Source organism: Astatotilapia calliptera, chromosome 6, assembly GCF_900246225.1.
Source record: "Astatotilapia calliptera chromosome 6, fAstCal1.2, whole genome shotgun sequence".
Taxonomy (NCBI): domain Eukaryota; kingdom Metazoa; phylum Chordata; class Actinopteri; order Cichliformes; family Cichlidae; genus Astatotilapia; species Astatotilapia calliptera.
Window position 1 is genome coordinate 14,828,612 of NC_039307.1, and position 16,705 is coordinate 14,845,316.

The window sequence follows — 16,705 nt, forward strand, 5'->3', positions numbered from 1 at the left end:
GGCCCTTACTGCAGCTTCATTAATAGCACATGAAAAGCACGTATTTTACCCATTTCAATATTTTCCTTTTAAAGACAGGTCTCAGACGAAGGCCAGGGTCATAACAGCTGTATAAAAGTGGAATACTGCCTGAAGTGAGTGCTCCTTTAACTGTTTATATGTGAGCCCATGCACACCATAGTGCAATGTGGAAATACTAGTTGTGCAGGTAAAGTGTACTTCAAATGGTGGACCTTTATGTAACTTTAAAAATTTAATTGTAGAAAACCTAAAGTATTTTTTCAGAGTTAATACTAAGACTGGAATCCTTCCTTCACTGGTACAGAGCACAGCTTAGCAGCTATGCTCAATAAACTCTTAGGAAATGTGCAACGTTTAGAAATAGCCACTGATGTTTATAGATGTTGACAGTATGAAGTGTTTAGTGTGTAATTTATGGTCTGAAAATGTTTACACACTGACATTTGTTTTAAAAAAGTTTAATCCAGTTAAATTATGTGTTAAATTTAAATACATGTACACAGAACAGCACAAAGAACTAGAGTATAGTAGAAAAATACAAATCCTTCTTGATGTGGGATAAATCATCAGTGCTGCTGTCTGCATCCCGGCAGCTCTTATCGTGGGCTTGGAGTCTTCAGTTCAGCACTGAAGGCTCAAGGCTGTCACGAGAGGAGGACTCTGTTGTCTTTGGCCCACTTCCTCATAATTCGGATGATGTACTCAACCTGGGGGTTTCCTGAATTTCGCAAGAGGGTCAGCACCTCTTTAAGAGTCTCCCTAGGGTGAAAACAGGATATGTGAGGATACAAGATTACGTAAAGAATGCACAATCTCTCATGTTTACTTTGCTTAAACCTCACACCCATTCCTGCAGACGGCACGATGATCAAAACTAAAACCACCCCACAGGAAAGAGAGACAAACATACTTGGGCTCCTTGTTTGCCAGTATGAGCTGAAAGACGCCGACACACGCCCCTCTTTTCCCCTCCCAGTAGTTGGAGGCTGGGTCCAGCTTCTCCAGTGCATCAAAGGCCTTCGCTGCGTAGTAGAACTGACCCATCTGAAACGACAGGCTGCAGTCATGAGCATCGGCACGCAAAGCCTGTTTACTAACTTCTTTAACTTCAGGTGGACTATTTATGCTCATTCCCAGCTCCATATTGTTGTTTTTGGACTTTAGAGTAGTTTTGTGTGATTCACGGCTTTTTTATTTCATGCCGGCCCCTTGTGCTGCCCCTCAGTTAATCCACTGTCTAAAACAAGCAGTTTGTGTCTCTTTGAGGCCCTGTGTCTTCTGATTGGCTGCCCCTCACAAACAGCAAGTGGATTCCTGTGCTCACAGTCAGAGCTGTGTCCCTGAGATGACCTTATTACAGATATCTCCTCTCTTTGACAGCAAGATGTTTAGAGGTAAGAGTCTGAAGTCTGTGAAGCTAAAAGTGAGTTTTTGACTCAGTGATGACCTCATTTATATGTAAGCATCCAGCACTCTGACAGTTACACACAGAAAATAAAGAAAAACACAGTAAGTCCACTTTAAAAAGATATCAAAATATTTTCGGTAAAGACTGCAGCTGCACAGCCTGTGAAAAATACCACAAAATCCAGCAGGCGGAGCATAAAAGGTGCCGTTTCTCCATTTAAGGTGACATTTGGGACTTCTAAAATACATCTGACATTTCTGAATTCAGGATGCAGGCATTCCTCAGAAATGTTACACAACTGAACTGAAGGACTCCTGCCTTCAGCAATAAATGAAGGCGTTTTAACAAGCGAGCTGCCACGTGTAGTCATGCAGCAGCCAGAATCAATGATTTACTCTCAGACAAACAAAAACATAAAAGTACTGTTGTTGTTATGAGGCTGAGTATTTGCTGCTTTTCTTGATCTGATACCGTGACAGGTTTTTGTCTTGTCTCCATCTATGGAAAATAAATAATCAGCAAGTTACTCAATAAAGTATCAAATCATTAGCTGTGGCACTTTGTGTAAATTCATCACAAAAGGCAAATAAATATTCAAAGCAGGGCTGCGACTAAATAATAGTTTTCATTTCTTATCATTAATCTTTCCTTCAGTGTTTGGAAAGGAAACCACTAACTAACCACTAATTAATCAATCAATATAATTGATTCGTTTTCCCTGTCTACTTAATCTCTTATTCGGGGCTATGGTGGAGGGGCAGGAACATATCCCAGCTGACTAACTCATTTTCTCCAAAATCTTAAAATGAACCCTGTGAAGTCGCAGTTATGAGCATAACCCTCCAGTTTGTTCTGAAGATGAGCAAAAAAGTATTTTTGGAGCAATGTAAACACTTTTTTTGTCCCCTGATTGCTGAGACTTCGTGTTCTGATAGGATTGGGGTCATCGCTGCTGATGAGTAAGATCTCACCGGGTTAAAACAGCCACCACATACAGTACAAGAGGAAGAGGAGGGAGGAGGATGTCACCTTGTAGCAGTCATTGGCAATGAGCTGGAGCAGATGGAAGGAATCTGAGGAGGTTCCCATCTTCAGGTAGAGCTCCCAGGCAAGCTGACCCTTCTGGTTCATTATGTCTGATGAGACCGAGATCAGTGTTCAATAACCCAACACTCACATGCAGTTTCAGCTCTTTTACATTCAAATATGGAACATTTTAAAGGCTGCGGGCAGGTTTTATTGATGTAGATTAAAGCTGAGAATGGAAGAAATTTCTTCCATCAGAGGTTTCTCAGAGCTGCTGAGAGAAACTCCAGCTGAGTGATGAGAGACCTTAAATTCTTTAAAGGCCTCAGGCTGGAAATGTTTGATTCGGGCCTCAGCCTCGGTGAACAAGTAAAAAGGGGCGCTCATTTCTATTTTCACTGTGTAAAGGTGTCTAAGAGCTTTTATGTGATCAGATGAAGATTACTGTATCCTTTTCATGTCTACCTAAAAAGGTTTCACAGATGTTTGTGCAGCTGGCAGCAGCAACTAAGAAACGGGATCATTTATGCTCCTCGTTTGGTTGTTACACACTTAGTTATAATATATGCAAAACTCCTCATCTTCATACTGAACAAACACCTTATCAGCAGAGTGAAATTAACATATGGCGTTCTTGTGTTGGCAGCCGGCTGCAGTGAGGATTACTCTTACAGTTTTACTGATTATTTTTGACAGAATCAGCCAAGCCTCAGAAGCGAGACTGCCATATCGTGTCATCGGCCCCTCTGGCCATCACCAGTAGGCGGTAGGTGAAGTGTCTTGCCCAAGGACACAACGACCGAGACTGTCGGAGCCGGGGCTCGAACCAGCAACCAAGACGAACTGCCAACTCTTGAGCCACAATCGCCCACGATAGCACCTTTTAATCCTTCTGTGTCAAAGTCTAGCTCAGAGTTGAGCTGCCCAGGACAGATTTTCTTCTGTTATGTTTTTGTGTGAATCCCTGTTGTGACAGATGCACTTTTTGTTTTATTGTTTAACTGGACTTTACCATTTACCATTTTACAAATACTGAACAAGCAGAGTAGGAGTTTGCTTTCTCAGGGTTTTCTGGGATGACCGCACACATACATGCATGACAAGTCTGCATATAGTATGGCAATGAGTCTATGCTGATGACAAATCAGCAGCAAGTGTTTGATTGAAATTGGGAAATTTAATTTGGCTCTGACTGAAATCTCATTGGAGGGAGGCAACACAAATTCCCCTAAGCAGGAAAAAACCCCGACTAGTGATACTTCACTGCACTCTGCAACAACTGTGTGATGCTGTCATGTCAATATGGATGGAAATCTCTGAGGAAATTCCAGCTTCTCACTGAATCTATGCCACAAAGATTTAAACCAGGGCTGAATAATGAAAGACCCCCTTATTATTGTAGTAGCAAAGTGTACCTAATAATGTGGCTTGTGACTGTAAATACACTGTATTACCGTTAGTATAACATCGACTATACATACAGCATCGTGCCAGCCAGCTGAGGTAAACGTAGTCATTCTTGATCTTTTCACTCTGAATGAGCAGAAAAACCTGTGAACCAAAAATTAAAATCAGTAAAAAGAAAAAGGCCAACAATTTATTCACAGACACATATAAATGGCTGCTCAGTTAGCGCACCTCTTCTGCCTCTCTGTAGTTGCCAATCGCTGCTTTTGCCTGAGCATAGTTGAAGTTGAATGTGTCATCGTTGTAGAAGTAACCCTGAAAAAGAAAAGCACAAAAAGGACGAGTGCCTACGTGTCCAGAAATAAAACACACACACACACACACACACACACACACACACACACACACACACACACACACACACGAATAAATGTAAAGCACCACTTGTCATCTGAAGTGGCACTTCTCACCCAGCGTGTGGGCGAGTGTCTTTTTTTTTTTTACCTGAATAAAAAAATAAATAACACTGACTCTCCACTGCAAGCGAGCAACACCAACCTTGACCGAGTTGAGATAAATGAGAACGTCTTCAAACTGTTTCAAGAGAAAGAAGCAGGAGGCCATGCACTGTCTGCCAGGAATAGTATCTGAAAGGATAGAAAATGTAATACACACATGCTAACACACTTTCCTCAAATAATAAAACAGGTCAGATTTCTGTGGGGCGTACCGCACTCGCTCGCCGAGCCTCCGACCAGCTGAAAGAACTGCTGAGCAATTTTTAAGTGATCCCTCTGAAACACGAAAGCACAATTGCACATTTGTCTCACACACGGAGCCATCATTTTTGTTTGCATGTAACTCTTACAGAAATACTCACTGATCCGATTTTTTGTCCTAAAGCAGCGTTTACCACTCCTTTCAAAATGTACTCCTATTAAAAAAAAAGAAGATCAGAGTGAATCATTTGATCCATTGTTTCATCGCAGCTTCAAAGTCCGTCAAAATCCATTCCAACAAGTAAGGGAAAAAAACAAAACATAAAAGGAATACAAAAGCCAAACACGTCATGAGTTTCAGATTGTTCAGATCCAGGAGACATTAAAGTGCTTTTGAAGATAAAAAAATAAACTGATCAGAGGAAAGAAAAATCTCCTCGAGAGCTCTTAAGTGGGAAGAAAGAAGAAGAGTTTTTGTTAGCAGGATTTATTTAATCTGCCGGGGTTGTTTTTGTTTTATTGGGCATTTTCTTTCCTGTAACAAGACCATACAGTGACTTTAAAAATACAAGCACTGACTCTAAACTTAACATCAAACTTTAACAAATATCATATTAAAGTGAAACTGGAGAGACTTTTGGAGTGAAACACTACGACCAAACGTTTAAAAAGACAAAATTAAAACTTAACCTCACCTGAGGCGTGGTGGGGACCAAATCCTGGATGAGGTTATAAGCTTCCTCGACATCGTCTGTGAGCAGAAATGAGAGTATGTGAATGCGTCAACTCGATCAAAATCTGGTGATTAATACAGCTTTACATGAAATTAACATCTATTATCACTGAATAGTGATGCTGCACGATAAATTTGATGCTGCGAAAGAAAGAGTGCATCACGTTATGTTTGCCCATAATTTTTAGCTCCTCCAAAGGACCAATGAGCTTTTGCAAAGCCAAGGTGTACGTCACCCATTTATCCCCATTTCACAAGAATCGCTGATCCTCTCACAGTACTGTTCACTTGCACACAATTGTCTCCTAATCTTCACCCAAATTATGCTCATGGTCAGATTTGTCGCTTTATGGGCATTAACTTGTAAATTGCAATAGATTGTGAGTCAGAGAAGCTATTGTATCACTAATGTTTTGGTTTGTTATTAGATGAATGGCATAATAAGTTAGTATTACATAGTGTGCCAATAGGACTGTGTTTCAACATACTCATGACACATGTTGTTCATCTAGACCAAGAACATTTCTGAAGCATAAATGCAGTTGTGGTTGTAGCTGCATTATAACATGGGCTGGATTGGTCGGACAGGGGTGAAGGACATTGTGTCTCACAATCTTGTCTCTGATTTTTGTAGTTGACAATTGCCCTCTAAGTGTGAGGACATTGTTCTCAGTAAAAAAAAAAGGATGGGGTGCCCACTCCAGGTTGGGGAGCAGTTGCTGCCACAAGCGAAGGAGTTGAAGCATCTCAGGGTGTTGTTCACAAATGCAGAGAGGGTGGAGACTTTATCTGTCAGGAAAGACAGGTTGATGCAGTGTCTGCAGAATAATAAGGAGTACAGGGCTATGCTGCTGATTTACTGATCGATCTGCGTTTCTACTTTCACTTGGCCATGAGCCCTGAGTAATGACCCCCACGGCTTCCATAACAGAAGAAGGACTAACAGATTCCCAGGCTTGAGGCCTCATCAAATCAAATCAAATCAAATCACTTTTATTGTCACATCACATGTGCAGGTACATTGGTACAGCACATGTGAGTGAAATTCTTGTGTGCGAGCTTCACAAGCAACAGAGTTGTGCAAAATACAATAATGTAAACAAGCAAAATACAAGAATGGCTACATCTGAAACTAATAAATATATTTACAATATATAATAGTATATGCATTTGTGTTGCACTCTGTACTAGTATACCCTGTCTAATCCCTTGTTTTGCCTGTATTAAAAAAAAACAAACAACAACAACGTTGCTGTGACGTGGCTACACACCTTGCCTGAGATAGTAGATGACCAGGTTGAGTCTGGCTTCAGGGATCACATCAATCAGAGGAGGCAGTACCTGCAATGCACCCTCCCCACCACGAAACACCACCTGCAGTACACAGGGATTCAGAGTGTTGAAGTGTAGCAGTCACTAGTGTGTACACACACACACACACACACACACACACACACACACACACACACACACACACACACACACACACACACACACACACACACACACACACACACACACACCTGCTCACTTACAGCTGAAGCTTGTGGAGAGCTTACCAGGTTGTGTCGGATAAGCTCCTTAGCAAACTCAAAGGAGCAGGAAGAGATGTCGATTAGGTTCTTCAACTCAGCCTAAGGGGACCAGAGCACATGCACACACGCACACACACGCACACGCACACACACACACACACACACGTCAAACCTACTAGCTAAAATCATCTAAGAAATAAAAAGGGCAACCACTCAAGTGTAACAGAGCAAGTAATTAAAAAAAAAACATGAGAACAAGCAGCTCAGCCTCACACAAATGTTAGAAACTGTTGGACTTTTCATGCTACTGTAATAGCACATGGTGACATGTAAAATGGGTAAAGCTAAAAAAGATTAATTTAGACTTTTTATCATTACCCCTTAAACCTTCTTAATAATAACTCATTACACAGTTACATTCACAACAATAAAGATGAAGAACCACCAAAGTATCGACCAGGACATGCAGCTCGGTACCTCTGCTGCTTTGCCGTTATAAAGTCTGTAGTGGTTGCAAGCCTTGAGGTTGAGAGCAATAGTGGAGTCGGAGATACTCTGCAGGTACACGGCCAGCACCTCTTGGGAGACATCATAGTAGTCCAGCTTGTAGTAACACAGAGCCACGTACACTTTCAGAGCCAGAAAATCTCTGAAAAGACGAGATTTAAGATAAAAATGACTTTCTGGCTAATTTTGTCTTCTTTTTTTAACAAATATCTTAATAAATAAAGTTCTCACGATAATCATTATTATTAATTATTTTAAGCCTTCAAACACCAAGGCATGCAGACTGTTTCTACAAACATTTGTGAAAGAATGGGATGCCACCCGTGCAACAAGTCCACTTGGAAGATTTTAAAGGTTCTGTGATCAAACTTGCCAGCCGGTTGGAGTTTGCAGGTCCTCTCTGTTGTGGGGTTCCTCCCACAGTCCACAGACATGCTTGTTAGATTAATTAGTGTTTCTCAATTGGCTTTAGGTGAGTGTGTATAATTGTCTCTTTACGTGTCAGCTGTTTGGGATGTACCCAGCCTTTCACCCAGACATCACATCTATCCATCTGCACATGATCACAAAACAGCCCATCTTGGCAAGATAAAATAGTGCTCACATTACATATAGAAGTCTACACTGAGAGACAGCTATGCATTTCAAAACAACACATTTTCTCACACCTAGCAAATGACAGAAACTTGTTTTCTTGTGTCACGACTGTAGATATACATTCTCATTTTTAAATGAGAAAGTTGAAAAGGATATTAAGTTAACTGTAAATCTGAAAAGACTAAGATTTGAAGGTCTGTGGAGTGAAGTCTGTATCAAAGGGGTCACTCTCCCTTTGCACTGTACCCACGAACTATGTGGACAATATCCAACGGTAACATCTAAAAATGTTTAAATCAGTGAGATCAGACATTAAATGGACTTTACTCTGCCAGCTCCAGTACAAAATCCTGCAAAACAGCTTTTATCTTCCACATGTAAGAAAGAGAAACCCCCTGACAACAAATATTTTTTACAAATCTCTATTTTTCAATAATATATTTTTAGTGAAGTCAGATGGAGCTAAAAAGTCATTACAGGAACCAAACAAGCACAATCAAGGAAACACTTAAGACATGAGGACTGGATAAATGCAGTCCAGCTAAGCCAAATGAGGCACATCGAGTGTTTCAGAAAAGTCGATTCACGAATCTTCTCAGCACTAGTTTAAAATCTTTGCATTTCAGTGTCAGCAGTCAAAGGAAGTAGCGGTCCTCAGAGCTGCTGGCAGCTGGCAGATCTTTAACTGTCAACACAGTGAAACAAACAAACAAGCAAAAAAAAAACCCCACCTCAGCTGCTCACATGTTCCAAAGCCATGAATACATAATAACTCTGCAAGAAGAGGCAGGAGATGCCTACTGAAATCAAAGTATTTTCTTTTTCGCATCTGGATGCTCCAAATACAGCACAGTGGTTGGAGAAAGAAGGCTCACCAGGTCTACTGCACCGTCAATGGCACTATCTGTGTGTCTGCACGAAGTGTCAAAGTCATAAAATCTAATACCCCTCCATTAAAAGACTCTCACCTTTTAAGGGGTTCCTAAGATGCGCTGAAGTACAGCAGGAGTGTGAAACAAATGTCAAAGATTGAAAGGGAAGGAAAGGCACAGACCTGTTCTGCAGCAGAAGGCGTTTATAGATGTCTATGGCCTCCTGATAGTGCGAGCGCATGTAGTGGATGGATGCCAGGCTCAGCTGGTCTTCTGTCACATCCTCCAGGTTCTGGTGGAAACTCATCAGCCTCTTCTCATCATTGAACTGAGACGATGATATGAAGACAACGGACACGAAGGGAACAGCAATCAGAGGTGTGATCGCTTCTGGCAGGTGTAAACCTTCATGTGCTGAGCAGATCGTTTTCAGACACGCATTTTCTTTTTACATCATCTCTATTTTTGGGGGGTAATTATTCCTGTGTTGTGATTGACCAGGGATTAAAGTGGGATCTGGCAGATCTGGAGTAGTAGTGCAGTTTTAGCCAAAGAATTGCTTAGAAATAACACTTGTAATTATTTATATTGTAACACTATTAATCACTGTTTTCTTTATATAGTTCATTTCATTACACATAAACTCATAAACTGTGCTTAACATAGAAGATAAAAACGGGTTTACAATGATTTGTCTTTGTGTTCAGACTGTGATCAGCAGACGTGTGCTACTCCAGCTCTCTGGGCTGGCTACTGGCTACTCCGGGGTTTAACGCTCTTTGTGGATCACTTCTGTGCAGTAGAGCTAGCAACATGCTCATCATTATACTAATATCTGTATGCATGAACATAGATGAGAACTACAGCGGGATGTAATAGGGGTGAGTGAGTATTCTGTGGCATCAGCTAGAAGCAACGCCAAGCAGCACACGAAAATCTAACTGGCTTTATATCATCCTTAGATTTATCTACTAATGGTTCCAGCTCACTATAACTCCTGGTTATAACTGGCTTTAATATCACTGGATTCAGATCACTGCACAGGAATCATTTCTGACACTTCATTACTGCCAGAGCCAAGCACACTTTCATCTGTTTTTGAAGCTTCAATATATTGCAAAGGTGTGCTGACTGAGTAAAAACTGAGTAAGTGAGTGCCACTGATGACTGTGGTTGTAAAGACAAGGGAGAGGGCAAGAAAACATGAATCAAACTCACAAACAAATCAGACGTAGATGAAAAAAACTTCGAAATCAGTGTTGCGTAAAAGAATTAACATGGTAGTCAGACAAAGCACAGAAAATACATAAAAGTGTGATAATAAAGGGATAATTTTCAAACCTTGTGAGCCAAGTGAAAAAGGAGCCTGTTTTGGAGGGGGGACATAGGTGCTAGGGAGAACAAGAGACACCAAATTCAGTTAGACAGCAAACCACACCAGAACAAGGAAACCAGTCATTACAACATTACCTAGCTCTCAGTGGTTATATAACAACATCAGGACACAGAACTCACACAAAGAATGGGCCGTGGCTTAAATGCGAGGTAGTCTTCAATCACACAGGATAACTTATTAAATCTTATCAGTAATCTCTGTGTACATCAAGTTTACACTCTTCAAAATAAAAGCCCTTTTAAAAAAATCCTGTAAGCTTTTTTTTCAATGAAAGGCTTAAAATAAACACTAAAACACACAAATACCAAATCTTACACAAGAGGAGCATCTTTTGAGAACAAACTGGTGTGCGACACATTAAAATTAACTTGGTAAGAAACAAACAAAATAAAATGCAAATCATATTTATTGTCTATTGGATCATTATTCATTATTCACAGCTTTCTGATTGGCTGTCTGATGCTGCACAACGAGGTTCTCACACCAGACACTGATGTGTTTATTTAAAATAAAGTAAATACAGTAATCCTGAGTTTCCTTAAATGTGATGAAGCAAAGAAAAAAAACAAACAGATCAATGATTAGTCGTTGCAGTCTTTTTTTATAAAGCAATAAACTGCATCACCACTAAATCCTCACACGCTGATAACCCTTCTTGCTGCTGCAGGACAGTCTAGCTGAAGTATATTGATTTGGACACACAGGAAGGGTTTCAACATGTTAGATGTCACTAAACGTGGTCAAATTAACCTTGACTCTGTAATGTTCGATCTATATGCAATACCTTTGCTTTCAAAAGCTTGCCATCAACTGCTGAACCAAGTAAGTACACATTTTTATATTAAAGCAGTTGCTGCTCTTGGTAAACCAAACATGTCCCAGTCTGGGACTCTACTTGTAACAGTTCCACAGAATACTAGTGCACATCTGCCCTTCAGTAACATTGTACACAAATATCTGCCTACCCTTGGATGCAGCCTCCTCTGCTTCTTTATAGAGCCCCAGAAAAAACAGGGCACAGGCCAAGTAGACCCAGACCTCAGCAGGACACTCAGGTTTGTTGGTCATCGACTTGTATTCCTATCAGGAAATGGAAAGAGTATAATGGATAATCAAACATTAGCCTACAAAAGCGTTTTGATATGTGAATAAAGTATTTGGGGGCTGTATCAAGGAAAACACGCGCATTCACACTCATGTACAACAAAAACTACCTCCATAGCTTTCTTGTAATCCCCCAAGTGAAAGGCGCAGTACCCAATCCAGAGGTCTGCATCCTCCTCTCTCTCGCCAATATTTTTCTGAAACTAGACATGACACAGCAAGACATGAGCAGGTGCAGCAACACCGTTTGACGTTTCACAAATCAACAGTCTAAACAGCAGCACTACTTAGCCTCTCATCATGGAGTTGTAAGAAACTAAGAATATACTGTATACTATATTCTAGTTTGATCTGCTCACACAGTCGTGACAATCTAATAATACTCTAACTTATCTCCCCATAGTCAGGGTTTGCCATGGGGGGGAAATGAGCCTTTGGAGAATAGCTATACACGCAGGTGCAACTGGTCAGCATACACTCACCAACATTTCATTACGTATATCTGTTCAACTGATTCTTAATGCAAATAATCAGCCAAATCACATGGCAGAAAATCAATGCATTTAGACATATTTAGACAGGCAGACATAGTCAACAGTTTCTGAATTTCAAACTGAGCATCTGAATGGTGAAGAAAAGTGATTTAAGTGACAATGAATGTGGAATGGTTGTTGGTGCCAGATTGGGTGCTCAGAGGATTTCAGGAATTGTTGAACCTTGAAGCAGATGTAGTGGTCTGCTGATTCTGATTCTCACGTAAGACCACACTGCACACACAGTGCAGGTCAGGATTCAGCTACTTTTGATTTAGGAATGCATAAAATCTCATAACTGTTCCATCTAGGGAAGGGTAGCCCTTGTGAAAAGCATTAAATATGCTGTTGATCCCACATGTGCAAGAGTTCGAATGGGAAATAATCGAAAATGAATCTACTCACATATAAAGTCCTGAATTATCAGGCCTTTGGGAGACAATGGATAGATATGCAAATCTTTGTGTGCCCATCTTCAATTTTAAAGGCACATTGTACTTACATTTGTCAATAAACTGACACAAATCAATAGTGCTAAAAAAAGAGCTGGAGATGCAGAGAATGACAGCTGAATGGAGGGAATTTTTTTGTGTCTATCTAAATTTAAAAAAAAAAAATGCGAAAAAGCAGGAGGTTAAAAAGTGGAGAGCCTCATCCAGAAACACATTCTTTGTGTATCTTATTTGTTTGTTTTTTCCTGCAAATGGGGAGTCCTTCCTCCCCACTGTTGTCAAGCGGATGTATATAGAGGCTCTTCTAAAGGTGGGGGTTCTCCCTCTATAACTGCAGGGTCTTTACCTTACGATATGCTGAGCAGAGGATACCAAAAGATGTGTACTGAGTTTTTCCTTAAGTACCTCTAACAACGTCAAGGCTCCCAGGTAGTCTCTCTGCTGCAGGTATTCCTCCAATCGGGGGAGCTTGCTTTTATTTCTTTTGTTTTTCTCACCAATGCTCGTTGATGTCTCTCCTCCCACGGCTGGTTTGACCCGAGAGAGAATCTACCGAGGAAAACAAATTTACTATATCGAGTTATAGCACAGCTTCTACCTAAATGGTGGGGTTAGGGTTAATCGGACCACCAAAGGAACGGTTAAGCAAGGCAAAAACAAGCAGAAATATATAATATTATAAGATATCAGAACATCCCTGGCGTTAAGTTTCCAAAAACATCAGCTCACCATTTCGATAAGTCTCTCCTTAGCTGAGGCTTGATTATCACTAACCCAGGTAACGTTTGGTGTTAGCTACGTTATTGCGTCCGTAACCTTTTACCATTTAATGGTCACTGTTGGTTTAATTAGTCATTAAAACCTCACAACGGGGTAAACGACAACTAAATTCTCTTACGGCTCTGCCGTGATTTAAAAAACAAAGAGAGAGAGAGAAGAAAATAACAAGTTTTACGCTGTGGCGTGGTGTATTTTCTACTTAGATGTCGATAGCATTAGCTAGTTTGTCGTTAACAACGACATGGTTAAAAGTTTCCGCTCGACGACTTTCAAAATAAAAATTACGACCACTAGACTTCACAATTTAACGAGACTGTTTAACATCTATTCAACGTAAACTGTTTAACGGAGGCAGATTGTTTTCTCCTCTGAATAAGCCGAATACAAAGCTTGTAATATCGGGAAAAGGACCATAATACCATTTTGTATTCAATCCGAGTTTGCTGTTAAACAGGAAGCAGCACGGTTTTTCTACGTCTAGCTTGACACAATGGTTTGGTCTTAGTTGCTTAGTAACCGAGTAGCGAGCAATGGCTGCGCCGTTTCATTGAGTTGGATTTATTCAGTACGTTTATTAAAAATAAAAATAGAAACATAGATATGGATTCCAAACCAAACAGAAAAAAATCAACCACTAACTTATTTTTTTACTGCCTTTTAGTATGGTTTGTCACTTATCCTCAATTAATATTAGTGTAATTTTCTCGAGACGACTCGTGCGCGCCCCAGTGGCCTAATGGATAAGGCACTGGCCTCCTAAGCCAGGGATTGTGGGTTCGAGTCCCATCTGGGGTGGAACATTTTCTTGGTATTTGTAGGTTTATCGTTCTTTAAGATACGTTTCACTTTACACAGTCATCATTGAAGCTGAGTGCAAACATCACAATAAAGATGAGTCATTCTCACTGCTTGATTTTTCTTTCTTTCAAAGACGTACATACCCTTTATACAAAAGTATAAAACATTATAGTATATGTCATGAAATTAAGTTAAATGGATATCACTTTGGACCAATGAATCTTTAGGTTAAGTATATGAAGTCCAGTTCACCGTACAACAATCAGCATTATTCTCACTTCAGCTCAGCAATGTTTATATAATGACAAATCAAAGAAATAATCCTCTGAAAGCAGTTTATCTTTCAAGGTAAGGACATAACAACATTTTAGAAAGGAAGCTAACAACCCAGGAATCCCATAGTCAAACTTACGCACAATAAGGAAACATAAAGAACATTAAAAAAATAAAGAAATTACCTTTTAACAGTAAGAAACCTGCAGCAGAACAAAACTCAGGGAGGGGCAGCCATCTGTGACTGTTTGTGTGGGGATACAATAAGGATGTTAACTGTAAGACACAGCCGCATTTGTCCATGTGAAGCTGGGAAATACTGAGAAAAGAAAAAGTTATATACATCATAGAACATTGACTGGCAAACTCAATGAAAAGCAAACTCCAAAGCAACAAAAACACAATTATAAATGCATGGCTTGAAAGGCAAATAAGTTATTTTGTTTAAATCAGTCACTGAAGGCTACCTAGGTAGGCAGGCAGGTAGGATTTGTTTGTCCTCCACAGTAAAAACAGCAGTTCAGACACTGAAATTCACCATAAAACTATTTTGCATGTCCATCTTGATATTTGTTTCTGCAGAAACAAATATCAAGATGGACATGCAAAATTGTTTTATCATTGTGTTAATGATCCATGATCCACATCATGTTGTAGACGGATTGTACATAGATATGTTAATTATTCATGTCATTAACTGTGTCTCCTCCTTTATCAACTCGATCCAAGTGACAGAGCTCAAAAAAGACAGTCTCATTCCTCCCGTGAGAAGAAGCAGGACGGAGAAGATCGTCATTGGAGCGCTCATTCTTACCAGTGCCTGCAGGTTGGCTGCGATCCAGATTGATACCTCAGAAGACACGACCTTGTTAGAGGCAGAGAAAATGTGCATCAGTAAGGGTCAGATTCCTCGTATCAGCTTGGTGAAGAAGAAAATGACCTGGGAGGGGGCCATGAGGCACTGCAGACAGAGTAAGAGTATCCTCATCAGCCTGCTGATGTAGACTATTATAGAAATGAATTATAGTTTTTTTTTTTTTATTAGCAGTAGATCAGCTAATCTAGAATCTGACATCCAACTATCAGACTCATTGAAAAATGTGCAGATGTCTTAAAAATAAACAAATACATAAAAATGTGTACAATTTTTATGCTGAGGGAACAAAATTTGTAGAAACAGTGGTGAAAAAAATATCTCAAACATATTTTCAGCAATATGACTTTTTCAATAATGATTTAGCTGCTTGTATTTACATGAATCTTTGTGTGTGATATCTGTAGTTGAAGCAGTCTCTTGTCACCAATTTTGCATTTGAAACCTTTCATAAATCTTAAATGGGCACCTCTTATTCAAAGATATAATCAAAGCGAATATTTGGTTCTGTGCATTTTCAAAAATATTAAATAGTCTATATATATATATATATTTGCCTCATTTTATGCACTTCATTCTCCTGTCCAGCATATTGTATGACTTTGCAGACTCTTTAATGTTTTCTACTTCAACAAATTGTTCATTTATATTTCAACCAGTGATCCTGATCTTGAATTCAGTGTACAATAAACATCTGGCTTATTAACAACCAAATAATGGCTACCTGATATTTTATAACACAGTACATGTGACTGGGTCTCCCCTGGGGCCTCCTCCCAGTGGGACATGCCTGCAACACCTCACCCAGGATGCATCCTAGTCATTTGCCCGAACCACCTCAATTGGCTCCTTTCAGTGTGGAAGAGAGCGGCAATACCCTGAGCTCCTGAGCTACGAGCTCCTCACCTTCTCTCTAAGGGAGAGGCCGTCACCCTTCGGACAACAACATGACATAAAAACTTTATTTATAAACACTGAGCTCTAATACTGCTGCTGTGGTTGGATCAGTGAAAACGCAGCAATCACAGCACACATAAAAATATTTAGCTTATAGTTTTAAATATGCAGCGAGCTCAAACTTTCTATGTTTCTACATTGAAGCATCACACACACACACACACACACACACACACACACACACACACACACACACACACACACACACACACACAGATGACAAGCTACAACTATGTAAAGCAGGCTCTTAGTGTATTGGCTCCTGGCTGGTTCTAGTTCTGATTGGCTCTTATTTTTTAACTTTTAGCTCCACCTCTTTTTGATCCTTTGTCTCACTCCTTCACTTTTCTGATGGCCTGCCTCTCCCAGAGAGCGAGAGAGAGACTCTGCACGTGCATTTTTGTGCATTTTTGTGACGCACACATAAAGACTCTTCTGAGAGAGCACACAGTTCGTGGTGGCGAGTCATCCCTGATGGGTGGACTCTGCGCCGTTAGTCAGGTCTTTGTTGTTCACAGCAGGCAACAATGACCAGTACATGTTGTAAACACAGCAGCCTGCTACACCAATCACACCACAGACTGTACCACACCATCCACATCAAGTCTCAATAAAAATGTCCTTTTAACACCTCATCAGGCAAGTTGTAATCAAATTTTTACCAAACCAACAATCAGTTGACACTGATTAAATCAAACCTGAGAACCAGAGTT

At 40.2% G+C, this 16,705-nt stretch overlaps 1 protein-coding gene and 1 non-coding gene across 3 annotated transcripts; one reads left to right on the forward strand and one right to left on the reverse strand.

The window, feature by feature from the left end:
• Positions 1-463: 463 nt before the first annotated feature.
• Positions 464-13,585, reverse strand: ift56 (intraflagellar transport 56). Of its 2 annotated transcripts, none has more exons than XM_026170494.1 (18): positions 13,510-13,585; positions 12,716-12,859; positions 11,436-11,528; positions 11,187-11,301; positions 10,167-10,216; positions 9,008-9,153; positions 7,327-7,498; positions 6,874-6,948; positions 6,586-6,688; positions 5,277-5,332; positions 4,743-4,796; positions 4,593-4,656; positions 4,421-4,509; positions 4,094-4,177; positions 3,937-4,006; positions 2,459-2,565; positions 932-1,065; positions 464-780 (listed from the first exon to the last, which is right to left on the reverse strand). In XM_026170494.1, exons 1-18 carry the CDS (start codon positions 13,510-13,512, stop codon positions 666-668), a joined length of 1,674 nt encoding a protein of 557 aa, XP_026026279.1. In that variant the 5' UTR covers positions 13,513-13,585; the 3' UTR covers positions 464-665. The 2 variants fall into 2 exon arrangements, with proteins under 2 accessions (XP_026026279.1, XP_026026277.1); XM_026170492.1 differs by lacking the exon at positions 13,510-13,585 and adding an exon at positions 13,040-13,482.
• A 227-nt stretch (positions 13,586-13,812) lies between these two features.
• trnar-ccu (transfer RNA arginine (anticodon CCU)) lies at positions 13,813-13,885 on the forward strand. The gene has a single exon. It is a non-coding gene; the product is annotated as a tRNA-Arg (tRNA).
• The last annotated feature ends 2,820 nt before the right edge of the window (positions 13,886-16,705 follow it).

Coding starts and splice junctions, on each gene's coding strand:
- ift56 (XM_026170494.1), bottom strand. Junction 9,154..10,166: donor TTTTTCACTTGGCTCACAAG/GTTTGAAAATTA, acceptor TCATCGTCTCAG/TTCAATGATGAGAAGAGGCT. Junction 2,566..3,936: donor CAGCTGGCTGGCACGATGCT/GTATGTATAGTC, acceptor CGGTCTCATCAG/ACATAATGAACCAGAAGGGT.